This window comes from Aureobasidium pullulans (assembly GCF_000721785.1).
Source record: "Aureobasidium pullulans EXF-150 unplaced genomic scaffold scaffold_6, whole genome shotgun sequence".
In the NCBI taxonomy this organism is placed as follows: domain Eukaryota; kingdom Fungi; phylum Ascomycota; class Dothideomycetes; order Dothideales; family Saccotheciaceae; genus Aureobasidium; species Aureobasidium pullulans.
Window position 1 is genome coordinate 1,144,323 of NW_021941026.1, and position 26,487 is coordinate 1,170,809.

Below are 26,487 nucleotides of genomic sequence, written 5' to 3' on the forward strand. Positions count from 1 at the left end.
AAACCCACCCACGAGCTCAGTCAGGTCGACGATTAGATACGATGATTGCACATGCTTTGCGATGAGAAACTCCCGTTCAGAGTCGCCTGCTGACCTCTCCTGTCGACAGCCTGTGGGCCAGCCGAGCTTGCAGCCTATTGAGTTGACCATGGACTGACCATGCTATCTCGGAAGCTCCCCTTCTTGCTTGAACTGGTTTTACTATGCTCCAGCGAACTGAAGTTCGGTGCCATGATGGATCAATGTTCTGGGCGTGAGATGTCTACTGGCCTTGCTTGTTGAAACATACCAACATCATCAGAAGACAGAAAGGAAAGTTGTTGCTGAAGCCTCCGTTACCAAAGAGGGCTGGATCATGCATGTTCCTGCTCGAAAACCATGCCGTCGCTTCCTAGAGGTTAGTCTCTTTTGATTGATGCTGTATTGTAGCGAATTCCCCGGACAGACAGGTCCAAAAGATGCTCTGTCGTTAAAAGTGGTCGAGAGGTCCCCGAGTTCAGACACTCGTGTCACCTATCAATGTCCGCGCATTGAAGTGAAGTGAGTAATTGTGTGCATTCCCCACGAAGTTCAATATCAACGTAGGTTGACAGTGCTGGACGATCGCAAATTGTTTGGTGGAAGGTCGATGGAAAGACCAGAAATGGGAAGGTTTACGAGACGAAAAGATGTGTCGTTGTTCGGCTGCGCTTGCCCTTCTTGAAGTGCGTGGAAACCCCCCGCTCGAGCAGCTCCCAGCGGGCAACGGGCAAGATAGCATATCGAAAACAGCGAGATACTGGCCGAAGATAATGAGTGAGTAGATATGGAGATGATACGACTTTGTGTTACTCGCATGCCATGATGTTGATTATTAACGACTATTGCGACATATTCGGACTTCTGCTATAAGTCCGATACAGCTCGCGACTTCGGCCCAGCATCGTTATTCTCATTCTGTTCTCTACACAACATGGCCAAGTTCAGCAAATCTTCGTATACATTAGATCTGGGTGAATTGGGATGTATTGAGGGCCTCAGTGTCACAGACAGATCGTCGTCCAATGTCCTCTGCCACTATTTTGGAGGCATCCCTTACGCCCATCCTGTAGAACGATTTCGGGCACCTCGGCATCTGCCACTGTCGCATCGGTATGGCAGCAAAGAGCAGCCAGCCAGTTATATCGGCCAAGCAGGCGTCTGTCCTCAGCCGGGCTTCATTGGCCTACCAAATCCTAGCATATGGGATGAGGACTGCCTCCAGCTGAATATCTGGATACCTTCGGGAGATCGACCAGCAGAAGGCTGGCCAGTTCTCTTCTACATTCATGGAGGCTGGCTTCAGTTTGGGTAAGACTCAACATACAACTGGACGGATGCTGTTACTGACTTCCTTGTAGTGATCCGAACTTGGTTCCTGGAGCTCTGGCAGAACTCTTGAGCGAGACAGCGTTCAAAGCGATCGTCGTCATGCCTGCTTACAGACTAAATGCTTTCGGATTCCTGGCAGGTAAGGAACTGGAAGACGAGGCGAGAGGTAACAACGAAGCCTATTCAAACTTTGGATTTTGGGATCAACGCACTGCCCTGGAATGGACACATGATCGCATTACGTCTTTCGGCGGAGACAAGGATAATATCACTGTTGCTGGCTACTCTGCCGGTTCTTACTCAACTTTTCAACAGCTTGCTTACGATGTATATCTTCCGGAGCGATCTGCCATCATAAAACGAGGTATCAGATCACAAGCTGACGTCAAATAAATGACGGAGTGCTAATCAAAACCCCTGTTAGTTGCAATGCTGTCTAATGGACCAGGTGTACAGCCTCGCTCAACTGATGGTCACCAGAAGCAGTTTGATGAACTCCTTAGATGGCTGGACATACCCCTCTCGCTGAGCCCGGCTGAGAAGTTGTCTCGTCTCAGAAAAGTTCCGTCCCGACAGATGATCTCTGCGCAGAGCAGCATGAAGCTTCATGAGTTTCGTCCTGTCACTGATGGCTCATTCATCAGCAAAGATATCATCCAAAGCATCAACGATGGTTCGTTCGCCAAACAACTCATAGCCCGTGGTATCAAAATCATGAACGGAGAAGTGCAATCGGAGCACTACTTATATGGAGTAAGGTCCCCACATGAATTCATGATTCGACAGCTGACAATCCTTGAAGGCATGGCGTACTCCCGACTGGAGTTATGATGCCGTCTACGAGCGCCTCACGGCTGATTATCCAGAGTCCAAGGTCAAGAAACTCATGGAGCTTCGTGTGCCAGGAAAGAAGCTCCCTGCTTTTGCTGAAGATTGGCCTGATCTATTCGGTCGTCTATACGCAGACGTCCAAGTTCACGACCTCGAGCGTGGTTTCGCAGACCGTCTTTCGAAAGGTGGTTTCACCATCGGCAAAGATCTCCTCCGCTACCGTATCGACTGGCGGGCAAAGTGTGCTGACTTCATCGCTCCTCCGGACTGGAAAGTCACTCACTCAACCGATCGTGCAATCTGGTTCTGGGGTTGTGGTTTGGGTCAAGGCTTGACTGTCGGCGAGAAGAAGATTCTTGAGGAGGTCAACGGAGTCTTTGCTCGATTTGTGAAGGGAGAAGATGTGCAATGGAGCCAACAAGGCCCGAAGATGATGTACAGACTCAAGTCAAACGGTGAGATGGACATGTGGGAGGATGATAGATGGGAACGAGGTCTTGAAGGCTGGAATGTCATGAACGAATGAGTAGGTGATATAGTATCACTGCAGAATATGTTTTGGTGGGCTTTGTTCATAAACGTCTCGTTTGTCTCATTTGTCTCGGAAACATGCCTGTCTTACTCGTCCTTCACAATGAGCAAACCCCACAGAGACGATTCGTCGAAGACATGTTTCGTGCGTCGAAACAGTTTATAGAAGGTTCCGGACCCTGTTGTCGACCCCGTACACTTCACCCCGTACACTTTGCGTTCACTCCACGCAAACTCGTCGAAGACATGTTTGGTGCGTCGAAACAGTATATAGAAGGTTCCGGACCCTGTCGTCGACCCCGTACACCTTGCGTTGACTCCACGCAAACTCTCACCTCTTTCCACGTACGCCAACCAAACGACAACACATTGACGCAACGCAATATGTCGAACTTCGACAACACACACAGCGTGTATAACACGCGTGTCAAGAGACTCGGCAACTTCGTCACGTCGTCAGCTCCGTTCGGCATGTGGACGTATCCAGACCCACTCGATGGTCCCTCAATCGCGCCTTGCTACGGACCATACGGAGAGGCTGCTCCTCCTGTCTTTCTCCGCGAGGCTGTTTCTTTATTGCCTGCTGCCAACATAATCAAGAGCGACATTCTCAGACGATGGGAGCGTGGTACCAAATCCGGCAAGAGGAGAAAGTCAAAGCTGAACAAGGGTGGTAACTTGGACGTTCAAGAATACGCGAGCAGCGACAGCAGCACCACTGGCGGCAGCGGTAGTGGATCCAACAGTAACGCATCATCAGCTGCCACAACACCTACCGAAATGTCTCCCCAGAATTCGCAAGCCACGCACGACTCGCAGGTTAGTACACAATCCATCAAATCTTCATCTCTTTCTGACACTCGATAGCATGACCTGGGTCTCGTCGTCGCCCAGACCCACCAGATGTACCCCTCGAGGGGCTACAAGAATCTCAGACTCCTAACTTTGAACCGCGAGACGTTCGCTGCTGCTGCTGCCAACGACCACCTCCCACGTCCTCCTCGTGCTCCGGGAACCGCACAAGCAGCCATCGCCGAGCAGAGAAGTATGTGATCTGGTTCTGATGCAACATCAAACGGAACTAACCATGGTATACAGAGAGAAGCCACGACCGCATCGAATCTGAGGAAGTCATGCAGTCGCGCAAGTCATACAGAAGAGAGTGAAGCGGTGGAGAATGAAAGTGAAGCGGTGGAATGGAAAACCGAAAGCGTTAGCTGTAATTAGCAGTAGTTAGCTCAATCCCATGTACAGAGTCAATCCCCTGAAATACCCGTAAAAATGCACAATGTTTTGTGAAATCCAGTGATTGTCCAGCGAGAGCATTGCTTGCAGCTTCCAGAAAAGGGGCTCTCAGTGGCCAGCTCCCTACGCGTGAAAAACTTCTTGCCTTTTGACGTATGATTAAACAGATCGAGCTGGCCGCTGAGAGCCCGAGTTAGTTTTTTCGCCAACCTTGATATTTCTCTGCTCCCCGCGATCAGCGATGGGCTCTCAACCCCTTGTCAGAATACAGAAAGGTTTTTTGAGATCCAGTGATTGTCCGGTGAGAGTACCATCCATAGCTGGCTCTCAGCGGACATTTCGAAAGTTGCAAAAAACATCTTGCATTTTGACGCAGGTTTTTGCAGATCGATCGTATAGCTGGGAGAGCTCAGAAGTGCCTGGATCTCAAGGTCAGCAAGGGGCTACGAAACTGCCTGTCAACATACAGAATGTTTCTTGCAGCATAGCAGTTGTCTGCAGAGAGCTCCTGCCCCTGACTAGGATTCTCGAGCTTTCAGTGGTCAGACTCATATCTATGAATACCTTCTTGCATCTTAACATGGAACCAACCGACACGACTGTGGAGAGGAGAGTAAGTGATAGGGGGTTTTCAATGTAGTGAATTTGAAAAGTGGGAAAAACGCCCCTGCTCCTCTTTATGCTGTTTACGCCGTCGCTATGCAGAATGTTGTTACAGAGAGAGCTTCAGGCCAGAGAGTCGACGTGGACCCGGCTCGCTTGTGTGGCTGTGTGGAAGGGGATCGAAAGGGGTCGTATCATGGCTTCGGTCGAGGGTGGTCGCTAGCCTGGCTAGCTTTGCTTGCACTATATTTAGTGTTAGTAAGTTGTACTGGTGCTAGGAATCTAGAGCAATACCGGAGGTCGCAGGTCTCCTTGTGCAGCTTAACGAGCTCGTTGAACTTGTTAATGTCGATTGGTCCAGTGCTCGAGCGATTGCCGTTGATTGTTGCATCTGTGGCTATACGCCTACAGTTTCCACACGATTCTTCCACAGTCTCGATGCCAATATGCTTCTCCTCCCAACAGGCTCCTGGTATACCTTCTGCGCGGGCACAACGGCCATGCGGCGCAACAGCTGGAACACCGTAGTGGCCACAGACATGGTAATAGGGGGTTTGCATGAGACACATGCTGCCGCTGTGCGCGTTCAAGGCGACTTTTGATGACTGGTTGGGCTGGGATGAGACAATGACCATTCCAGCATTACCTACCTGCGCGTTGAACGCGTCTCTGCTATCGCGGAACAATTACGGGCTTGCTTTCACATGCGAGGCGTGTTGCGATTCACTCCAAGTGCGTAGTGCTGGCTTCAACACCCAGACCATTGTGGTTCTATGAGGAGGGAAATGACTGCTGAAATGCTCCTGATACTGCAGATGATAGCGATAAAAATGCATGAGAATGGAAAGCATGGGTCGTATGTGTTTGACATCATGAACGGTATAGGAAAGTGTAAGGACGGACGTTTTTCTGCGTAAAAATTGACCAGACAATCAACATGTTGTCCATGCAGACTTACCATCTAGAAACACTCGAACACGCCTTCTAAGAACGATATAAAAACATCAATTCCATGCCACCAAAGCGCTCGATCGCCGTGGGCCAAAGACCGTGGCGTCTTGAAAAGTGCGACAGTATTCATGAACCTCTCCGGCACCATTTTTCTTCAGGAGCCCTCGCGATTGCTTCTGAGCACGCGAAATCGACCAAGCGATACAAAGCGCATCTGTTGCCTCGATTGTGCAGTGTCTTTGGCATACAACGGGATCCCATGAGAAAGAGTGTAGGTAAAGCGTTTGCACGTTGTCGAGGCAGATATCTCGGCAGATGTCGTTTTCAAGATCGAATGACAGATCGAGGCTGGGGTTTCCGGCGATGATTTTTCTCTCGTAATATTGATGTTCGCAACGCTTTGCTTCTTTGTGTTGGATGGGCTAGAGAGCACGACTACCCAATAGGACCTGACCGGTATACTTAGAGGTGTGAAGCTGGACGTAGAGGTTTGCAGGATGGTGTGCGATGTGACCGATGTCGTCGTTTTGGTAGTTATCTCGTAATAGGACGTCAGCCCAGCAAAGTATGCGTCCGCCGGTTCCTCAAACTCTGAAAGACAGACGGAAGGAAAGCCGGGCATCGTCGTTGGATGAGTGACAAACAACCTTCTCGAATGTTTCTCGAACGTTGTTCTGTAGCCAGCACAGGTGTGCTGGAGGTGGTCCACTAGAGACAAATGCGAGGTGCAACATCGAAAAGTAAAGTCGCTTGACGGACCCAAGTTTAGCTTCAATCTTTGCGTGACCAGCAACCCCGTCTGAACTCCGAAGATAGACCCTCGGCGCCCTTTACAAAATCACGCTTTTACTTGAGAAGAACGTCGTGGCCGCGGCTCTTACATGGTTTGCGTGAATTATGTTTGCTTTTATATGCCTTCATGACTCGGGACAGGGCGCAGTTATTTGATCTCAGTCAAGCAGGCAGGTACAGAGACCGTGAATTAAGTAATAACATGCTCCTTTCAGCCCATGCTCATACCACCGTTGGATACCTGTTTCAAGTGGTAGAAGAGAATCAACGGCAGGTCAGGAGTTTCAAGACCTGTCAAAAGGCCGCCCCGAGAGCGGCGTTGGGACGACGGACAGGCGGCAAACTTGGCAAACACTTCGGGCTCGGGCAACGGGACGCGCACTGTTACACGGGGATCAGTGTCATTGTAATCAAATCGTGCGCTTCCCCATTGGCTGCGATAAGAGCATTGATTAGGCCCGTCTCCAAGCCCACATAGGTTGTGCGGCGGAGTGGTCCAACAAAGAAAGTCAAGTAGGGCGCGATAGAGGCGTCGCGCCTTCCTTCGAGACTACAGAACGAGTTGCATGCTTCTCTTTGCTGAACTTTGACAAAGATGCGACTTTGACGTGAATCCAGGCCGGCGTTGTTCAACGAGACCCTGAAGAATCAAGACAGAGTTGAGATCTGGGCTTCCAGAATATCCTGGGTTCAACAAGGCACGAACCTCTGCGCCGGGTTTCCGTTGTAAAGAGGCGGAAGAAGTTTATTGGACGGAGCAAGTCTGGGGATCGGTGACTTGGTGCAAGCCACTATCTCCAGCATTTGACCGGAAGGAATCACAATTGCGACTCGGGACACGCAAGGCAATCCCTCTGCGATACGAAACACCAATCCTGGCGAAGGAGCAGGGAGTCAGGAGGATACGAAAACCACGAGAGAATTATAATCTTGGGAGAGCCATGGCAGACGAAACAAACAAAGAATAGAATCAAAATCATGACGGAAATAGACACAGCAACGAATCAACGATAAGGGTCCCAGCCATTTAGGCCGGTCTTAAGCGACAAGCCGAGGAATAGTTGTAGGACACACGTAGTCGGCGGGCTTCCTTAGGAGATGGAAACTGTCAATGGACGCTGGGCGGCCGGTGTTGTGATACAAATGGGACAATGCAATAGGATGACAGCAGCAGCACGGAACAGCGATAGAGAGGCTGCTTTGTCTTGAGGGAGGGGGAAAGAGGGTTGCAATAAAGACTGATATGGCATTGTTAGTGGTTCGGCGAATATGCAACGATGGCGTCGTCGGCGCGGCAGGTGAGAGCGGGCGGTTGAATGAAGTACCTGTTAGGCAGGGACTCTTATCGCAGGCCGAGCTCGCGTGGTCAACACCAGAAGCTCGCTCTTGCTTTCTTGGTTCAAATAACTTCCCCAGCCTTTGCCCTCGCTCTGACCTTTGCTTTCACTTTCCAATCCCATCGCAAACACTTCCGTCTGCTCTATCCGCTTGCCGTCTGTCACACGCAGCGTGCACTTATTCTTCTTGTCTCTATCTTAATCGACTACCCAAGTCAACACACATCCACAACCGTCACTATGGTGAGTCACTGCCAATGACATGTTTGCGAGAAGAAACAGCCGACTAACACAATTGCGCAGCCGGATTCAGCATATCTCTCCAACACTCAGACTGTGAGGATATCTCAGAAGAAGCACAGCAATGTGCTCTTCGAGAGCGTCGCTGACCATTACCACAGCTCAAGAAATACCTGAGCCTTGAGCAGTCGCCCAAACGCATCATTGCCGAATATGTTTGGATCGATGGCTCCAACGGCATGAGATCCAAGTGCAAGGTCAGTCACACAAGCAGAAAGTCGCGCGGCCAAAGTCGCGCGGTGGAGGCTCTTCCGGCATGGCTGCCCCGCCAATGCGGTCGAGTAATCACCTCTGGTCCGAAAACCGCGCAAGGGCTAGCGATTTTCAGTATATCCCTCATGCAGAGTTTGCTTCTAACTTGCGTCACAGACTATCGACCGTGATGACAAGCAAGTCGCCAAGGGTCGCGTTGGTCTCGATGAGCTGCCAGAATGGAACTTCGACGGTTCGTCAACAGGTCAGGCCCCTGGCAACAACTCGGATGTCTACCTCCGCCCCGTTGCCGTCTACGACGACCCCTTCCGCGGCAAGCCCAACGTCCTCGTCATGTGCGAGACCTGGATGTCCGATGGCAAGCCCAACGCCTTCAACTTCCGTCACGACGCCGCTCTCCTGATGGAGGCCAACGCCGGCGAGGGCTTCTGGTTCGGTCTCGAGCAGGAGTACACTCTTCTCGATGTCGACGGCTGGCCATTCGGCTGGCCCAAGAACGGTTTCCCCGCTCCCCAGGGCCCTTACTACTGTGGTGTCGGTACCGGCAAGGTCTTCTGCCGTGACATCGTCGAGGCTCACTACATGGCCTGCTTCTACGCTGGTCTGAACATCTCTGGTACCAACGCCGAGGTCATGCCCGCCCAGTGGGAGTACCAAGTCGGTCCTTGCACCGGCATCAACCGTACGTGATTCTCGAAGCATCTAATTACATACACAAACTAACACTCTTACCTAGTTGGTGACGAGCTCTGGATGTCCCGTTTCATCCTCCACCGCGTTGCCGAAGACTTTGGTGTCAAGGTCACCCTCGCCCCCAAGCCCATTCCCGGCGACTGGAACGGTGCCGGTCTTCACACCAACGTCTCAACGGAAGCCATGCGCCAAGATGGCGGTATGAAGGTCATCGAGGAAGCCATGGAGAAGTTGGCCAAGCGTCACAAGGAGCACATGGATGTGTACGGTGAGGACAACGCCCTCCGTATGACGGGCAAGCACGAGACCGCCTCGATGGATAAGTTCACCTGGGGTGTCGCCGACCGTGGCTCAAGTGTCCGCGTCAACCGTGCTGTCGCCGAGTCAGGCAAGGGCTACTTCGAGGACCGCAGACCCGCCTCGAACGCCGATCCCTACCAGATTACTGGTATCATCGTCGAGACGCTCTGTGGTAAGGTCGACGGTGCCAACGTTCACAAGACAGCAATCAACGCTGAGAACGTCGACCTCGAGATGGTTGTTCCCATCTCCAAGCCCTAAATGGGGGATTTCACGCGACCACGGCAAGCAAAAGAGGAGTGGGGAGAAGGGGAACAGACACCGGAGATGAAGTGGATTGGATGGCGATAATTTCACACAGCAAGAGGAAATGGAAGGCAGGCGTGGCCTTTCACAGGCACTGCCATTAGATCCGAAGTACCTTACTTTTTGTCTTTTCAGCGAATTGCATATTTTCCAAACATCAAGGTCATTGCCAAGTGAGACAGTGCATCGTAATGGCTAACCCCAGACGCGGAAGGCGGATGTGGATGTGGATGCATCTGATGGGGTTGATGGCGCATGGCGCAAGGCGCGGGTGGAAACGGAGGAGAGAGGGCGTCACGTGAAGTGGTGTAAAGTGGTTGCATTCAACGGATCATGATTCCGGCGCGGTATGGCGTTGCAAGCCAAAGTCACATAGTAGCTTCCGTGGTTGCTCTCATGCTCATTGAAGACAGGCAGCAATCAAGCAAATGATGGTGCAAGTGAAGGTCTCGACACGACATCTTCGCGACGCTCCAAAAATAAAATCGCCATGACGACGCCGAATACGACAAATGCGAGCTTCCTCAGCAAACACCCGCTCTCACAGACGTCGCTGAGCAATCCTGCCCAGACAAACACGCCGACTCCTCGCAGCGTACCTACGACGGCCGGCAAAGGCGCCACCTCCACGACGGCGCAACCACAGCATGCTTCGGCTTCCAAGCCTGCAATGAGTGGCATCGCCATGACAAGCAGCTTGAGCCAGACGAGCAATTCGGGTCTCTCAGCCATGTCTAACAACCTGCTGGGCGCCTCGCCATCCAACAACTTGCTCGCTTTTGCCTCGCCCGCTGCTCTAGCTGGTCTGGACATGGGTACCCCCTCGGCCTTGCTCGACGCAGCCGCCGCTTCACAGCCCATGAACCTGAGCTTGTCCGACCTAGGCATTCCTTCGGGCAAACGCAACGAAGACGACGAGCGTAGGACGAAGCTGGATACCGTACTTGGCAAGCTTCTTGGACGGCAAGACAAACGACGCTTTGGCCGCGTCAGCGAAGAGGGTGTGAGAAGAGTTGGACGCTGGGCAGGCCTGGATGTCGAAGTTGAAGCTAAGAGAGAAGCACGCAAGTTCGAGGGTAATAGACCAGTCGCTGTCGCTGGCAAGAACAACGTCTTGATCGACTTCCAATTCAAGGACAACCTACCCACCCATATTGATCTCTCGTTTTCCAGTCAAGATCAGGCCGTCACGTCTCATCAGCCCGCCGCTGCCAGAGTTCTGCTCGAGGATCTGACGCCTCCACCTGGCATCTCTGCCATCAACACCAAACTCGATCGCTTCGCTGCGAACCTCGAAACCCTGGCTAGGCTGGACAAATTGAGTGTATACGATCAACTCAACTGCTTTGAAGCAATCACAGGCGTCTACGAGAGCCTGAAAAAACTTTACGAACATGAGAAACAAGCTGCACTTACAATTGTCCAATCGAAGCGTGGAAACACTGAGCTGAGAGCAGAGAGACATGTCTTGTGCAAGAGGAGCGGTCGTCCTCAGATGCACACGCGAAGAAAGATTGGCCTAAGTCTGGACTACTGGATGGAGAAGAGCAACATATACCTGTCTCCGTCAAATGCGACAAAGGACGAATCCGCTATGGATCTTGACTCCAAGCCTTCTACTACGCCTACAAACGATGCAGACGAGCCAGTCTTCGCGCTCGACATCACAGCTGAAGCCAGCTCCCCCGACATGTATCCCTCTATTCGTGTCTCGTCGTCCTGGATCGCCGACCGCATCCTCAAATCAGCCGAAGAAACGACCGATCCGACCGACCTGCTCTCCGGTAACCAAAGCATTGACTGGCAGGATCCACCACCAACATACCTCTCCGACAACAATCAAAACGCAGGTGATGCCATGGCCATTGACAGCAATCCTAACTCAGGCGCTCAAAAACCTCCCGCTGTACGCTTTGTCGCAAGGCTCAACCCACCGCTTACTATGCCCTGGACTGCCGCCAATGCCATCTTACAATCTGTTGGCGCTGCTAATTTGATGTCTGACCTCCCTGACATCCAACATACATATGAAGGATCGCTCCTACAGAAGCCATCTGAGATTCCCATACTCAACAAGCCAATGATCCAATCTTCCGGCCCCGCAGCCTCGGAAACCACTGATGTGCTCACCCCTGATGGTGGAAGAGTGCAACACAAGAATGCGCTCTACGTGCCCAAGCAAGATTTCGGCTATGTGCTGAGTTCGATCCCTTTCGCGCATCCTCGCCAGGTTATTACACTGTTACCTGTGTTGAGACAATGGGCTTGCTTGGGAAGTCTGCTGCGTACCATTTTCCTCCCGTCCTCGACCACCGCTACTCCTTCGAATGACGAACCATCTGTCTCGCTAGCTGATTTACTCAGCGGCGCCAATCTCAGCACTGGCACCGCCGTCTCTGTGGATATATCGCTGTCTACGCAACCATCGCCAACTTTGGACTTCGTGTTCCCTCTCGCAGGTGTGGAAGGTGGATTGGCTAGTATTAGCACGAGTATCTCTAGTGACGGCCAAGTTATGGTCTTGTCGCAGAACGTAGTCAAAGGTAGCCAGGAAGAGCAGAATAAAGCTGCTCAGAAGTTGGCCAAGGCTCTGGAACTCGTGGGTGATGTGGGCGTGTGGGTTGAGTGGGTCAGAAAGACCTTCGGTGCATAAATTGGCGGAATGAGATGCATCATTATTAGACAAAGAGTATAATTCTTGATGACAAAAACAATCATTCATACAACTCTCGACTACCAAATTGGACAGACGGTCGCTCCGTCTAAGTGAAAACGAGGGAAGCATGTATGACAGATAAGGAAAGGTCGATAGATGATTCGTCAGACGCTCTTTCCATTTTCAAAATCATCATTAAAAAGCGATACAAATCTAGAAAGTCTTTCGTGCAAGAAGTATATACAAACAAGCATTTCCTCGCCTCTACAGCAGAGAGATTTAGAAAAAGCCCCTTCCTTACTCATAACGATAACAATAAGCATCACCAAAAGTATCCATAAGCTTACGGAACTCGACATCACCGGTGACGAAACCGAAAGGAATCATATCGTCCAAAGTCATCTCGGCACTAGGGGGACTGTTGCCCAGAGTGGAAGTACCCTTGATGATGAGTTGACGACGGTAGATGTCCAGGTTTTGCCATGTGGTCCAGATGTAGTCGATCATACCGTGGTGGAGGAAGAACAGGGGGTCGTTGGGGGAGGAGTGGAAGTCGGAAGCATCTCCGCCGACTGTCCAATGTCCGCCACCGTGTACGCCGAAGGGGTCGCCGGAGGCGTAGCCTTGCATGCGGTCTTGGAAGTCTTCGAGGTAGATGCTTTCGAGCACGAGCTCGGTGACGTTGGAGATTGTGTTGTAGCTGTTCGAGAAGAAGGAGTTGAAGTCGCGCTTGAGGCAGCGGGGGTTGTACTGATAGTTCGAATTTACGTTCTCTGCGTTGGGGAGGTCCAGAGGGCCGAGGTGGAGTTGGACGGATTTGAAGGGGCCGGAGTTCACGCAGCCGCCGCCGGTGCCGGGGGGCATGTTTATGCCTTGGGTGTAGAGGTAGGTGTCGCTGCGGCCGGAGATGTATTCGCCGTTGGAACCCATGCTGTATTCATCGCCGTTGAAGAGGGGCGAGTCTTGGGGGGCTGCGGCGTCCAAGGCCCAGTTCCAGTAGGGGAGGGTACCTTCGTAACCACAGAGAGTCTTCAAGTCTGACTCGTAGTGCCAGATGAAGTTGCGGTGCCATGCAAGGAAGTCTGCGGTGGCGTGGATGTTCATGGTCATGTTGATGTGGGTAGCGACATATTCGTCGTGACGAGACTTGACTCCGGGGTAGTTTTTGGCCTGGTCTGCACGCATGTGCTGGGGAGGTGTCTTCATCAGGCAGGTAGCGGCATCGGTAAAGGCCTTACGGTCTGCATTCGACATGTGGCGGAACTCCTTTCTCACTTTCGCATTGCCATATTGGCACGAGACGTCGCCACGAGTGCCCACATTGTAGATTTGGTTCTCCGAGGCGATCTGGGTAACCTCTGTCCAGGCAGTGCCATTGTTAATTTCTTGCTGGGTCCATTGGTCGATGCTGGGTGCTTGAGCAGCTGCCAGAGCACTGATTGAAGCGAGTGCGGCCACGGAGGTCTTGAAATGCATCTTGATTATTGCTTTCGGGGTGTATTATGAATATAGAAGATAAAGAACGGTACAGATCAGACTCCGAGCAAACGAATGCGGTGAATGATCACACAAATAACGAATGTGTAGAGATTGGGGAGAGTGATAGGCAGCGAAATGAGCAGAAGGGGCCTACATATATATGCAGCTGGTGAGCTCTCTCTATCTCTGTTTGGTAAGGATGTCGATCATGGTGCGGGCCCACCTATCCAAGAATTGTATGCCGCTGCAGCAAAAGAGCAGGCATCGCAAGGTATTTTCTCGTAACGAGAAGGCCCGCCTCTTGTTCTGGGAAGAGCGGCTCAGAAAGAAGCAGGTCACGGGCCAAATAGTGGTGTGCAGAAGAGCAGAGTGGAACCCATCTGGCTGCAGTACCTGTGATCCGCTCACGGGCGATATGAAAGGATTGACCTTGCACAGAAGAAGGCGATATTTTTAGGAATAATGTGTACCGGATCGATTGATGGCAGAGTCGCTCTTGCGCAAAGATAGACTTGAGAGATCTCTATCTCTGACGTGCCACGGCGTGGTGGCATGGTACCTGGCGATCAATTTACCAGCCGAGACTGCATCTTTGCCCTGCCTGTTATCGAGCCGCGGTTGCATACCCAAGCGATTCTGCCCTAGAGTGGTATTGGGATCACCGGCACAGCGAGGAAAGTGTCCAGTGAAGCATTTGGGAGACCGTGAGTTGACAGGCTGCTTTGGACGCGTCAACTTGGCAGAGACGACAATGTCCGTTCGTTTCATCTTGCTGTCTTGTGGGGTGTGCGCTTCCCGTTCCAACGGTGTCTTGCCGAACCGGACGTGGAACCTGAAGATCAACGAATCTCTTCTTCCTCAGTGCACTTCCGGCGTCAATAGAAGGGTTGTTTGCCCGTCTTGCAAAGCTCAGGCCTGGGTCGCCTGGCCTTGGTTCGATCTTTTGTTGATGCTTGCCCTATCTGTTGGAGAGGCAGATCTGCCCTCAGCTCTCGTGTTTCGACTGGTCACCTCCGCCTAGATTCTTCTGAGAGCCTCAACAATTGTTCATCGAGTTTCAATGCTCTTCGTAGGTCTTTGACAGCACCTCGATGAGGCTGACGCGCCCTCCAAAGATTCGCAGCTTGTGGATGACAACTGTGCAAGTGGAATAGTCTGACGGCTATCACTAACGCTCATACAGTATCTGCGTGCAGTAGCGTGATGGGCGGCACCATGCGGCCAGAACAAGAGATGCAAGCTTCCGTCCTCCGTCTGGGCAGCATTCAACACCTTGCCTCACATCGACAGTCAAAAAGTACATCTTGAGAGAGCCCGCGACTTCCGATTTCTAGGTTGCAGGTTGCCAGACGGTCTACTCCATGGCCATGATATCCTCATCACTCATGACTAAAACCTCATGCGGCGGATCACATGCACGCGTCGTTCCCAGAAGATGCACCTGCAGGACGCCGAAGCAGGGCGAATGCAACTCGATCTCCACGCTCTTGCCTCTGGTTCCCCTTCATGAGATATCCTGCATGCCACCAAGACCAAGTGGTCTTGAGACACACTCGAGATTATGCATGAAGCTCTTTCTACTGGACAGAAGCAAAAAGCACGTTCTGTCTCGTCTGCTATTAGTTGCGGTTAGTGTCCTTGCCATGTGGTTCCTAGCATCTGGAATCTGAGAAGGCGGTCTTTCATCGTTCTTTCCTCATACTCTCGAGCTTTAAAATCAATTCTGAATCCCCATCGAGCCAATATACAACTCCAGCACCGAAACCAGCACAACATGTCTGCGGATCTGCCGCAGTTCACCGGACCCAAAAACAATACGCAAGCTGCGCTGCTGGTCCCCACAACAATTACTCTTACATTGGGCCTCGTCCTATATGGTGTCCGGATACGAGCTCGCCGTTCTTCGCCTCTTGTATGGATCGATGGCATGATCACTGCAGCTTTGGTAAGTACAATATAGTGTCATGTCACCGTCGAGACAGCATGTCCTGACATATGTGCTCGTGTTTAGGTGCTGGCAATGGTAGACTTCGTACTCACCGCCATCAGCTGTCACTATGGTCTGGGTAGACATACGACATTTGTAGACTCGGCCAGATCGATCAAGGCCCTCTATTTCGGCTTCTTGACGCAGCCTATCTGTGTATGGTCGATCTGCTTCGCAAAGTGTTCAATCGCTTGCACTGTTCTTCGTACCAGAGAAGACCGCCCTTGGAGATTTGTCTTTTGTTGGATTGTCTTTGTTCAAGTCGCCTGTACAATTGCGACCACCATCTTTCAATTTTTACAGTGCCAGCCGATCTCTGCGCTGTGGGATGGTAACGAGGCAGCACATTGCTGGTCACCTCAGCGCATACAACTTGTAGCCTATGTCACACTCGGTGAGAAACATAATCATGCGTCTCTTCGTTGACCACTTGACTGACATTTTCCAGGATTCGGCGTGGTGACAAGCATGCTTCTGTCTTTGACGCCCGTCACCTTCGTCAAGGGCGCGAACCGACCACTACACGAATTGATTGCCTTGGGCTTGCTGGTCGGTGTAGGTTTATTCGTCACCATGTCCTCAGTCGCCAACATGGTATACCTACATACCTATCGAATCACCCAAGATCCTCTCAGAGACATGGTAGCGCCATCGACCTGGTGGCAACTCGAACAAAATCTCAGTATCATAGCAAGTCTAGCGATCCGGCTCAGGACACCATATGAGACACTGCTGGCACGATGCGGAGTGATCTGTCAGATAAGAACGAGTTCGGCATCTTGCCATCGGCTCAATCATATCGAGGATGGTTCACAGATGCTCAAGAGTTTGAAGACGACAATCCAGTGGGGATCAGCATATGACTCTACAGCTCATTTGCCGAGTATTGTCAAGACCACTGAGGTCGTGCATTCGACCGAGGTCATAAGAGATGATGGTTTCCATTATGGCTCACCAGCAAGGAGACCTTCATGGCAGTGAGGCGGGTTTTCCCAATACCCAGATTTTTCTTCTAGTTTCGACGCATTCTCTTTCTTTCCTTGTATATCGTGCCGGACACACAGAACGTATTTGCTTGGCTATCCAGTCGCTCTTTCCTTCCATCCTCTCCAAAAAATCATACGAGTCCAAACAAGGTTTACAGCCCCGCAATGGCGTATTTCGTATTGCGTATGCATGATTGACAGCTCCAAACATATTCGAGGATAGCATTCATCCTGCCTTGACTCACATCTCTTCGAAAATGCCGTTCGCCGTAAAAGCTCTCGACCACATCGTCTTGACTTGCAAAAATGTAAACGCAACAGTCGCCTTCTACACAAAGCGATTTGGAATGCAACATGAAGTCTTCCGTTCATCGAAAGATCCCCCAGGCATCGAAAGGTATAACTCCACCCATGAGCCCATATATCTCCATCTGAGCTTCACAAACTCCGATCCCACCTCCTCCTACTAACCCCTTCTCTCCTTAACACAGACACGCCCTCCTCTTCGGCCAACAAAAACTAAACCTGCACCAAGCGGGCTCGGAATTCGAACCAAAAGCTAGCCTCGCCAAACCCGGTACCGCGGACCTCTGTTTTCTAACATCCACACCCATCACAGATGTCCTGGCGGAGTTGAAGAAGGAAGGATTGGAAGTTTTGGAGGATGGCAAGGTGGTTGATAGGACGGGTGCTAGGGGGAAACTGAAGAGTGTTTATACGAGGGATCCGGATGGGAATTTGATCGAGATATCTAATTATGTTGATTGAAAGGTGGAGGGAGAGGGAAGGGGAGGGGTGGTAATTTTAGGTGTGTTGATTGAGGTGTGGTATTTGCTTGGGAAGGGAAGTATGTTGAGTTTGTCCTTTTCGGTCTTCTTCTGATGCTGATTTGAAAGGTGTGGAAGTGTGGAAGTGTGGAAGTGTGGAAGTGTGGAAGTAAAGCAGCGTGGAAAGACGCGTGAAAGCAATGTAGGAAAGAGCAATGGCGCCTGCGCCTGCAAGCTGCCTCCATGCTGACCTCCGAAGTCTGTCTACTGTCCTCCGCTTGTGTAGGTGATATAGCAGCCTCTCGTCCCTTCCACTTGCTTCCCCTTGAAGCACTCAATCGTCACGACCCAGGTAGTGCTTTCCGAAAACCTTCAGTTGTCTTCTCCCCTCGTTGATCTCGTCGATCTTTTGCTTGTATCGATCAAGCTCCTTTTGTGTACGTCGCAGAGCTCGAACACTTGAAAAATAACTTGACGACTTGTAGCGGTGATCATTGACCGCGGCCTGATAAAGCCGATAAACTCCTCGCACATGCTCTGCTCCATCAAATCCAGATTCGTTTGCGAGCTCCTGGGTCTTGGTCCAATATTCTTCCATCTTCTGATGTTGGGCATCTGACTTCATCATAGTGCGTCCGGTCTCCTTCGTTATGGACTTGATTGTTGCCATGTCTTGCTCGGTGAGTGTGAGAAGATGTGTTTGATGTGAGAGTTCTTCTTGGCGGTGGGCATCCGGATTGCCGTAGCACTTGAACCAGTTCTCGTACACCTCCTTTGGGTAAAGACCTTTGATCTTCTCGGATGTAGTAAGAGCAGGCTGCGATTGGGTTGTTTGGTCAACCGATGAGGGTGCCATGTTGATGCTTTAGATTGTTAGTTGAGTGTCAAGCGGTAGGAGGGATGTGTTGGTACCGTTGATGTAATGACCTGAGTTGGAAGAAGCAAGATCGAGAGAGTGGCAGGATGGAGAAGTTTTATATCGCAGAAGGGCAGGGTGAGAGAGTGAGAGTAGATGAGAGTTGAGTGAAAATGTACATATGTGAGAGTGGGAGATAGCTTTGAATTGAGCACTAGCTAAGTGATGTTGTTTCTGGTATGCTGACTTGGATAGCAGGTGAGCTCGGCAGAGTGCCCGGTTATTCTCGAGTGAAGTTCAGAAGAGAGAGCAGTGATGACGAAGCTATGAAATGTCGTTGCTGCTTCGTTTGTGAGAGATCAAGCAAATCCTTTGTACTGGACGATCGTCTTTTCGAACCACTCTAACTGCTTTGTTTCATCTTTAATCTCCTTCAACACTATCTCTTTACTGGCGAGCTGCTTCTTTAGTCCTAATATTAAGCCCTTATTTATGATAAGCGTCTCGTATTCGTGCTGATATTTCCCAAAAGCCGCCTGCATCTTTTGATCTAGGGCAACTGACTGAATCATGTACGAATTATTTTCCTCCAGTGCTAACTTCCAGGCAGCCTCAGTATCAGATCTTTTGACCAGCAAGTCTGCACATTCTCGCATGCCCTCTTCTACTTTGTGTTTAAGGAAAGAGATGTCGATTTTGCATAAATTGATAATAATGTTTGACGAGGCATGTTCCTGTTGGCGATGTAGAGCCGGGTTACCGTTGCATCTCTGCCACCAGGCGAACAAGTGCTCGGTTCTGATTACGCAGTGTTGCAGGCTGACTTCGTTGTGAGGGTCCGCCATAGGTCTGGTGTGTTTGATAGTCAGTCGGATGTTATGTCATAGAGTGGCTTCTGTTCATACCGATGATGTTGTGGTTTAGGTTGAAGAAGAAAAGATTGGGACATTTGGAAGAGGAAAGATCTTATATAGCTAACGAGAAGGATGAGAGCATGTGAAAGTAACATAAAAGTGAGGTAATTAACTGAATTCGTATTGCAGTCTCAGGAAAATACCTCTAATGAAGGTCATCTTATTATGTCAACTTGATATGTGAGTAGAGACTCAACTTTTCATCACGTTCGATGAAGCTCCCACGCCACTTGGATGGAGTTCTGGCGCATTTGCAGAAGACCATTATTGTTTCGGCAAGAATTCAAGAAGGTTCGATGTGGTCGAGTATTCTGCCGAACCACTCCAACTCATGTCTCTCCTCCAGAATTTCCATGTTTGTTTCCATGGCCTTGTCGGAAGTCTCTTTGGACTTTGCCATCTCGGCCAGCACACTCGAGTGCTCCTCTGTCAAACGTTGTTGTTCCTCGACTGCAATCGCTCTCTCGTGATACAGAGCGTAATATTGTGGGTCGTCCAAAAGGAATACATCCTCTGATTTTCCTGACTTGTCCTCGAGTTTGATTTCTCTTGCTTGATGCAGATCGTTGTATTGTGGTTCGTCCAGGTCGACTTCGTTCATCCTTGCAGTGATCGATTCCAGAACCTCTTCTAGTTTTGCGAGCTTGTTCTTGATGTCTTGTTCCTTGCGCTCGAGTGAGAAGATCTTTGTCGGAAGAATGTACGCGTCTTCGAACAGTGCCTCAGTGTCGTCTTTGCGGTGGTTGTCGGGTTTACCGTTGCACTCTTCCCAGGACGCGAAAAGGTGCTCGAGTCTGGTCAGGCAGCGCTGAAGGCGTGGATCGGTGGGTGGTTTTGCCATGTTGGTGACCCTGTTGCTGGTCAGCGGAATGTCGAATCGGAAGATATTGTTTTGTGGTACCAATGATGTTTCGAACCGAATTAGAGAAAAGAAGGTTGAGTGGAAGAAGGAGGTGGCTTATATAGCAGGTGAAAGCACGAGTGAAAGCAAGCAAGTGAAACCAGGAATTTGAAATCGAAGGACCAACACGTGGCCAGTGACTAAGGACAAATGCGAGCTGGATAACCAGCGATATACTTTTGTTGTTTCCAGCAGAACCGACGATAGAACTCCAATCGAGATGTCGCCTAATGACTTGAGAACTACTCTTGTCTTTTCAATATGTGAATCTTAGGTGCCATTTTCACCACAGGCCATCGTCCACCAGTCGCCTTCTGACTTGCCACACGAGCAACCTCATTGTACACTCCGAGCATCTTGTTCAAGGGTCGAGCGATGAAACCACGTGTGGTCAGAGCAGGCGCACTATCTTGCTTGCCAGCCAAGTTTCCGAGACCAACTCCAGAATAGCCATGAATGACATCAGCAACTTCCCAGCTACCAATGATACGCTCAGGACTTTCTGCGAGCACGTAGTCAAACTGCTGCCAGAAGGCTGGATCCAAAAGTGTTGTTTCGTCTTCAGTCTTGTCGTAGACAAATCTTGAGCCTGCATCCTTCTCTAAGAATCGTGTTACACCAGTTTGGCACGAGAGATTGTCCATGTAGACGCGAATTGGTGTTTGTTGTCCGCTGGGTACGAGTTCATGGAGACGTGTGAAGGCCTCGCCGCCTGGGTAATTCAGGCTTGAGATGTAGAGTAAGCTGAAGCTACCCACGAAAGATGTAATGGTCGAAGCGATAAGGCCGAGACTCAAAAGTCTGTAGAGAATGCTCTTGCTTCGGCGAGTCCAGATCCACGATGCTCCTCCGGCTGCAACGCCTGTCAAACCAGGGATGATGTAGATGATGAATCGCCATTCTTTGTGGGGTAAGACGCTGTAGATAGCCACGAAAGCAAGGAGGGGTATCAAGATATCCAAGCTCGTTTTGCGGGTAGCGCGGTTTACCAGAGCCAACGGTATACAAAAAGACCAAGAAATTGGGTTCAACAGCAGTCGAGGGATGGCGTTGATGAAGTAGTAGTGCCATGGACTCACACCCCAGTCCGATGACTTGCCTTGAATTGTATTGTAGACAAAGCCGATAAATTCAGGCCATAAGGGGAAGCGCTGCCAGAAGAAAGAGTCCACTGAGACTGTAACACCAAGGCCGATGACCAAGCCGAATATTCCAGCAGGTATGACTTCATTGATCAGAGAAGTCTTCCCCTGCACCAGCAAATAGAGGGTTTGCATGGCCAGAAGAATGGCGATTTCGGATCTGAAGATGATGCCTGAGGCAGTGAGAAGGTACAAAGCTAGACGGCGACGTTTGACACTTTTTTGAGAGCGGATCGCGACTGCCTGAGCAGAGATGAGGTTGGACAACGCTAAGGTCGCTGAGTTGGTCAGAATGGAAGGGACTTAGCTTGGGCTGTTGAACTCACTGATGCTGAAGGCGAACATGTTGGGAAGAGTTCGAGATGCATAGAACATGACATGGAACTGAGAAGCCTGGAGGATGATATACCATCTTCCTGCAACCTTGCCGTATGCAGTATCGATTGCACGTTTGAAGTGGACTAAAGCTGCTGCATTGAGCAACCCAAGCACTCCTCTAGCAGCCAATTGGAAGGTAAACTTGTCAACACCTCCTGGTGACAACAAGTTCAGGATAATCTGCAAAGGCCTAGTCAACCCAGACATGACGACAGCACCAACAAAGGTGCGAGGTACAGGCCCAGGAAAGGTAAAGTGATCATAATGCGAGTTGAAGAAGGCCGTAGCATTTCTCGTCGGAATGCCATGAATCAAAGTATCGTGGATAGCTTGAATATTGAACGACTCCTCGACCTTGGTATAAGGGGCTAAGTACAAATGCACCAAGATGGTCAAAGGCAGAAGCCCAGCCAATATTACATCTGGAAAGTCGGTATTAGTATGTAGAGCTGAACGATCCTCTCGAATAAAGAACATATCATACCTATGAGTTGGCGAGCCATGGTGTAGTTCTTGGCACACGCGATGTGAGGACAGCTTTGGTGGTCGCGAGGATGACTGCGGAGAAAGGCTTCAGCACGACGTGGGGAAGAAGGAGAGCTGCTGTTGTTGTCCACAGCGCATCCACCCTCCAACCTTTCCCCGACGCAACAAGACATCTGGCACATCAAGATGTTCTTCTTCAACCTCGGAGGCCTTTTCTATGGTATGCAATCTACGCCGCTCGACGGACGCGCAATGCACAAGCTAACATGTGCACCCTCACAGTCTCGGTATTGCTGGTCAACGCAATAGCCATTCTCTCCGAAGACCGCTTCCTCGCCAGAAGTACGCATCTACACCTTTACTGTCGAGAAATTGCGACTGACAGTATACAAACAGTTGGCTGGGGATCCACACAGCAAGAGCCCGCATTCGGCGGTCCTTCAGACAACACCAGCGTCAAGTCGAAAGTCATCAACCTGATCTCTTCTGTCCGCACTCTTATGAGAAGTACGTGCTCTTCCTGCGTCTGCCAGATATCATGTGCTGACTTCAGTGCCTACAGTACCGCTTATCGTCATCAACACTCTCATCATCGTCTACGAACTTATACTGGGATGAAGGACTATACAAGAGCTTGCGCATAGAACAACAAATGAAAATTACAACATGACCTCCATCCCTATCCGGATCAGCTGTCATCAAAACGCGAGGGGCCAGCGGTCGAGAAGACCTCGTGGCCATATGTGCGACTCTGGAAGACGATGTGCATCATCGGCTGTACAAGCCAGCTGTTCAAGGGCCCAAGGCTACCATGAACGACACGAGACATGGAAAATGACACGGCAGAGTACAGTTCATGAGTGGGAGTAGACGAAGACACTTCAAACACATACATGATAATCGAACAGAAAGCCTCAACATGAAAATCAAGCTGCCAATGCCTAACAACCTGGGTATTGTCTGCCACCCACCAACATCGTCTGCAATAATGAAACGCCGCCAGACAGTCCTTTTGTATATGTCCAAAATCTGCCCTATGCATTACACCAACTGCGCGGAATAAAGTGTAGTACTATGTACACAGATCCTCAAAGCACCGTCGACTTCTTTCTACTCAGACTGAACCGGTTCTTCTTGATCTCCTTTTCTCCTCCACCTGTGCTGCTCGGCTCTTCAGCTTGTGTCGGCATGGGGCTGCCTGCTTCCTTCTCTTTGCCTGACGCCCAGAACTTTGGTTTCTGCCGCAGACTCATCGAGCTGTGTCTGAATCTGCTGAGTCCTGGTCGGTCTTTTCCATCTGCTGCAGAACTAGTTGTTGGCGCTGAAGGTGCTGGTGTATCCGAAGCCGTGTTTCCTGAGCGAGTTGCCTCTTCCGCAGCTGTTTGCTTGCTGAGCTCGATCGCTGCCAGATAGTCCTCATTCTGTTTCTTCCAGGCATTTCTTGTGGCTTCGGCCGCCTCCTTCCTCTTAGCATCTGCCAGCTTCCTAGCTTCCTTCTCTTGTGCCTTGCGTTCTTTTTCCGCTTGTTTTGCCGCCTTCTTGTCGAGAGATCCGAAGCCGGATCCGAGGAAAGGCGATGTGGACAGACTGCTGAAGGTCGATCGTTGCTGAGACAGGGCAGGAGCAGTAGAGGCGTGAGCAAGATTGGCAAAGGCGTTGGGCTCTTCTTCAATCGGTGACTGTACAGTGTGTGTGTTGCGTAGACCGTTGATCATCAAACCACCTTGATGGGTCTCCCTCGAGACCGAATCTCTGTTCGGCATGCTTGCGGCAGCTGCAGCCTGTCTTGCCTCCTGTTCCTGTTCTCGTTGCATGGCTTCCAGAGTCGTTTCCTGATAGAAAAGAACGTAGGCGCAAGCAAGCTGTCTGGCGTCCTGAACTCCAGGCTTTGGCTCACCACCGAAGAAGTTCCTGACGAAGCTCTTATCGACAGGTTCAACCAACTCGTCGTCAAACATCAGCCACCCACGATCCTGGGTCTTGATTATAGACACATAATGTCCATGGTATGGGCCACCACCGATATGCACAACAACAGCGTAAAGTTCGTAAAGTCGGTCTGGGTCCTCTGCGTCGTCGGTGGTATTAAAAAGTCGCAAATGATAAGGGTATACAACACGATGGAAAAGCTTTTGGAGTCGCTGGAGGTCCTCAGTGTACTTGAATCGTTTTAGGTGGAGTGCCAGAATGCGTGGTAGTCGTTTGATCTTCATTCTCTTCTCGGCTTCCTGCAAGCCACCGCAGTTGTCGCAGTGGAATTTGTTCCGTTCGCACAACATCTCCTCCTCGGAAAATTTCCGCAGACAAGCCGTCACCGAAGAGTGTGCCTCGAGGTCGACAGACAAGTCCATGAAGGCCTCATCTCTTTGTGACGTATTCTCGCAGCTCAAGCAACGTGTTTCTGAAGTGAGAAGGCCCTCGAAAAGGTCGTGTACCCAGCCAGCGCCACTCATGCCAGCAGTATTATGAGCTTTCGCCATAGCGGACATGGCGCCTGCCATGCTCGGTTCTGCATGGCCGTTGCCGTTGAGGGTTCCGTTGATGGCTGGCAGCATCTTCGAGTACATCTCTACATTGTCAACGACTTGATTCAACAGCAGATTCAAGAACTCGTGGGCGTCTTGATGCATGGCAGAGCGGAACATCTCGTTTTCCTTTCTCAGAATCTCGAGAAACTTGAGGGGACTGATGATTCCTGTGCGTGACTGGTGACCAATGATGGACTCGAATATGTCCTTCAACGAGGTAAAGAGAGACTCGGACATGCCGTATGCGTTGGAGTTGCTCATTTGCATCTCCAAGACGGGACCCGACTTCATAGCCACCTTTTTCTTGTAGTCCGGAGAGTCCTTGTCATCAGGTTTGGTCGTTTGTGCTTCGGGCGAGTTTGGTAGAATGATAGGCCTTCTCGCAGGCGAGCTGGATGTGAGGTTGTTGGTCGCTGCAGTTAGCAGGTGGTTTCCCGGAGAAGGTAGGCCATTCTGTAGGCTCATGCTCCTGTCTGCATCTGTCTCTGAAGGCTCGGGCGACGGCGGAAGTGGAGGAAAGTTGAGGACATTCTCGCGGAAGGTTGTCGAATAGTAGAGACATTGTATGATCGAGTTCGCATAGCTGTTGCGCAAAGGTCAGAGAAGGTCACTTGTGATGTCTGCTAATAGACACGTACCATGTGCTTCCGTACTGTTGGTCGAGCCGCGATTAGTCTGTGTCGCTGTCGAGATGGGAGGGGACGAATTTACGTACATTTTCGAAACCAAAGAACTTGTCGCTACCATCCGGCCGTACAGGGCCAGCCAGATCGGCCAGGTGCTTCTCTAGTGGGGTTGGTTGGGGGGCGGTGGCATCTTTCTTTGGAGGGGCACTGCCGGTGGTCGGACTCGCTGGTGTCTGAGATGGTCGTGATCGTCAGTCAAACGTGGCGCAAAGGCAGGGAGAAACAAGACTACTCACTGCGTTTCCTTTGAGCTTGCCGAAGAAAGACATTCTACAGTTCCACGAGGGATGCGTACATCAAAGTCGGGGCAGGCGCGACTGCGTTCCCGTCCTCGGGCAAGCAATTGGCCAATATTAACAAGTCCGTCTGGGAAGATGGATGTCGACAGAGTCTGAATGTAGGTGCACGTTGGAATGCGACAGCGACAGGACGGGGAGACAGGAGGGAGAGACAACTACGAGCGCCGAGAGGAAGAGACTCGAGAGTTGCGCAGAGTGTAGAGGCAATGCAACGGCTAAGTGCTGGTCTCGCCTACACTACTACCCGAGCGGTTTCTGGGGATCGATGGCGGGGAAAAAGGATTCTGACCTTCCGACAATCGCTTTGGTGGCTTGAATACCTCCCCAAACACCTCCGGGACCTTCTCTTCTTCTAATTCAACTGCTTGCTTGTTGCCAGACTTTGGGTTGCATTCGGTTTTTGTCAAGTCCTCGCTGTTACACGAGCCATATCAGCGGGTCTCAGCCTTTCCGGGGAGGATTTCGCTCCTTGACATCACCGAGACCCGCCGTGCCTTGAGCTCGCTGATAGCAGACCCGGCTTCGGTTCAATCGGTAAGCACGCCCGACGCTGACCCCCAGCATGTCGCTCGATCAAACCTTCCAAACGCCGCTTTGGGGCGAGACGCTTCTATGCGCCATAGCGCAGAGGCCCGTGTCGTCATGACAGGACACCATCAGGAAGGTCTCTTGTTGTCTGATTGTAGACACACGGTTGTTCTTGTGCTGGAAGCAAGCTGAAGCTCCTAATCCTGTTCGTTGGATATCAAATCGATCGGCTATCTATGAATATCGAGCATGGGCTTCCATACCGTCCAAACACCTCAATTTGACTTTGGCGCTCCCACGCGGCCGTCACGCGTGCAGCCAAGAGCGATCCTTGCGCGTAGGATAGCCGCCGGTCGGACCCTCTGCAAATCATCACCTGCCCTGGAGCCTCCGCCTAGAACGTTGGTTGTACAGTAATAATTCATACACGCTGACTAGAAAC

General features: G+C 50.9%; 14 protein-coding genes across 14 annotated transcripts; 8 read left to right on the top strand and 6 right to left on the bottom strand.

Moving 5' to 3' along the window:
- Window positions 1-836: 836 nt before the first annotated feature.
- On the top strand, window positions 837-2,830 carry M438DRAFT_316477 (carboxylesterase). The gene is made up of 4 exons (XM_029902692.1): window positions 837-1,329; window positions 1,380-1,714; window positions 1,775-2,103; window positions 2,153-2,830. Exons 1-4 carry the CDS (start codon window positions 953-955, stop codon window positions 2,705-2,707), a joined length of 1,596 nt encoding a protein of 531 aa, XP_029762331.1. The 5' UTR covers window positions 837-952; the 3' UTR covers window positions 2,708-2,830.
- Window positions 2,831-3,096: 266 nt separating this feature from the next.
- M438DRAFT_364293 (uncharacterized protein) lies at window positions 3,097-3,878 on the top strand (the record flags this gene model as incomplete). The annotated part of the gene is made up of 3 exons (XM_029907709.1): window positions 3,097-3,531; window positions 3,580-3,757; window positions 3,811-3,878. 3 exons carry the CDS (start codon window positions 3,097-3,099, stop codon window positions 3,876-3,878), a joined length of 681 nt encoding a protein of 226 aa, XP_029762332.1.
- A 1,576-nt stretch (window positions 3,879-5,454) lies between these two features.
- Window positions 5,455-6,213, bottom strand: M438DRAFT_344536 (uncharacterized protein). The gene has a single exon (XM_029905251.1). The coding sequence runs from the start codon at window positions 6,131-6,133 to the stop codon at window positions 5,666-5,668; it is 468 nt and encodes a 155-aa protein (XP_029762333.1). The 5' UTR covers window positions 6,134-6,213; the 3' UTR covers window positions 5,455-5,665.
- A 1,612-nt stretch (window positions 6,214-7,825) lies between these two features.
- Window positions 7,826-9,607, top strand: M438DRAFT_344538 (uncharacterized protein). Its single transcript, XM_029905252.1, has 5 exons — window positions 7,826-7,883; window positions 7,944-7,976; window positions 8,042-8,137; window positions 8,310-8,835; window positions 8,890-9,607. Exons 1-5 carry the CDS (start codon window positions 7,881-7,883, stop codon window positions 9,405-9,407), a joined length of 1,176 nt encoding a protein of 391 aa, XP_029762334.1. The 5' UTR covers window positions 7,826-7,880; the 3' UTR covers window positions 9,408-9,607.
- Window positions 9,608-9,766: 159 nt separating this feature from the next.
- Window positions 9,767-12,462, top strand: M438DRAFT_344539 (uncharacterized protein). Its single transcript, XM_029905253.1, has one exon. It carries the CDS (start codon window positions 9,943-9,945, stop codon window positions 12,103-12,105), a length of 2,163 nt encoding a protein of 720 aa, XP_029762335.1. The 5' UTR covers window positions 9,767-9,942; the 3' UTR covers window positions 12,106-12,462.
- Window positions 12,256-13,862, bottom strand: M438DRAFT_191470 (Di-copper centre-containing protein). The gene is made up of 2 exons (XM_029899255.1): window positions 13,811-13,862; window positions 12,256-13,737 (listed from the first exon to the last, which is right to left on the bottom strand). Exon 2 carries the CDS (start codon window positions 13,582-13,584, stop codon window positions 12,406-12,408), a length of 1,179 nt encoding a protein of 392 aa, XP_029762336.1. The 5' UTR covers window positions 13,585-13,737; window positions 13,811-13,862; the 3' UTR covers window positions 12,256-12,405.
- Window positions 13,827-14,804, top strand: M438DRAFT_191452 (uncharacterized protein). Its single transcript, XM_029899254.1, has one exon. It carries the CDS (start codon window positions 14,069-14,071, stop codon window positions 14,606-14,608), a length of 540 nt encoding a protein of 179 aa, XP_029762337.1. The 5' UTR covers window positions 13,827-14,068; the 3' UTR covers window positions 14,609-14,804.
- A 557-nt stretch (window positions 14,805-15,361) lies between these two features.
- On the top strand, window positions 15,362-16,555 carry M438DRAFT_373631 (uncharacterized protein; the record flags this gene model as incomplete). Its single annotated transcript, XM_029908434.1, has 3 exons — window positions 15,362-15,532; window positions 15,599-15,968; window positions 16,023-16,555. 3 exons carry the CDS (start codon window positions 15,362-15,364, stop codon window positions 16,553-16,555), a joined length of 1,074 nt encoding a protein of 357 aa, XP_029762338.1.
- Window positions 16,556-16,798: 243 nt separating this feature from the next.
- Window positions 16,799-17,688, top strand: M438DRAFT_316487 (Glyoxalase/Bleomycin resistance protein/Dihydroxybiphenyl dioxygenase). Its single transcript, XM_029902693.1, has 2 exons — window positions 16,799-16,957; window positions 17,052-17,688. The coding sequence occupies exons 1-2, from the start codon at window positions 16,818-16,820 to the stop codon at window positions 17,326-17,328; spliced, it is 417 nt and encodes a 138-aa protein (XP_029762339.1). The 5' UTR covers window positions 16,799-16,817; the 3' UTR covers window positions 17,329-17,688.
- M438DRAFT_334071 (uncharacterized protein) lies at window positions 17,662-18,183 on the bottom strand (the record flags this gene model as incomplete). Its single annotated transcript, XM_029903673.1, has 1 exon — window positions 17,662-18,183. One exon carries the CDS (start codon window positions 18,181-18,183, stop codon window positions 17,662-17,664), a length of 522 nt encoding a protein of 173 aa, XP_029762340.1.
- Window positions 18,184-19,286: 1,103 nt separating this feature from the next.
- On the bottom strand, window positions 19,287-20,114 carry M438DRAFT_191490 (uncharacterized protein). Its single transcript, XM_029899256.1, has 2 exons — window positions 19,999-20,114; window positions 19,287-19,948 (listed from the first exon to the last, which is right to left on the bottom strand). The coding sequence occupies exon 2, from the start codon at window positions 19,936-19,938 to the stop codon at window positions 19,381-19,383; it is 558 nt and encodes a 185-aa protein (XP_029762341.1). The 5' UTR covers window positions 19,939-19,948; window positions 19,999-20,114; the 3' UTR covers window positions 19,287-19,380.
- A 126-nt stretch (window positions 20,115-20,240) lies between these two features.
- Window positions 20,241-22,021, bottom strand: M438DRAFT_373633 (uncharacterized protein; the record flags this gene model as incomplete). Its single annotated transcript, XM_029908435.1, has 3 exons — window positions 20,241-21,418; window positions 21,467-21,940; window positions 22,003-22,021. 3 exons carry the CDS (start codon window positions 22,019-22,021, stop codon window positions 20,241-20,243), a joined length of 1,671 nt encoding a protein of 556 aa, XP_029762342.1.
- A 169-nt stretch (window positions 22,022-22,190) lies between these two features.
- On the top strand, window positions 22,191-22,622 carry M438DRAFT_373634 (Yos1-like protein; the record flags this gene model as incomplete). The annotated part of the gene is made up of 4 exons (XM_029908436.1): window positions 22,191-22,224; window positions 22,287-22,346; window positions 22,401-22,511; window positions 22,567-22,622. The coding sequence occupies 4 exons, from the start codon at window positions 22,191-22,193 to the stop codon at window positions 22,620-22,622; spliced, it is 261 nt and encodes an 86-aa protein (XP_029762343.1).
- Window positions 22,623-23,092: 470 nt separating this feature from the next.
- M438DRAFT_334074 (cysteine proteinase) lies at window positions 23,093-25,487 on the bottom strand (the record flags this gene model as incomplete). The annotated part of the gene is made up of 4 exons (XM_029903674.1): window positions 23,093-25,115; window positions 25,171-25,184; window positions 25,248-25,391; window positions 25,455-25,487. The coding sequence occupies 4 exons, from the start codon at window positions 25,485-25,487 to the stop codon at window positions 23,093-23,095; spliced, it is 2,214 nt and encodes a 737-aa protein (XP_029762344.1).
- Between the last annotated feature and the right edge of the window lie 1,000 nt (window positions 25,488-26,487).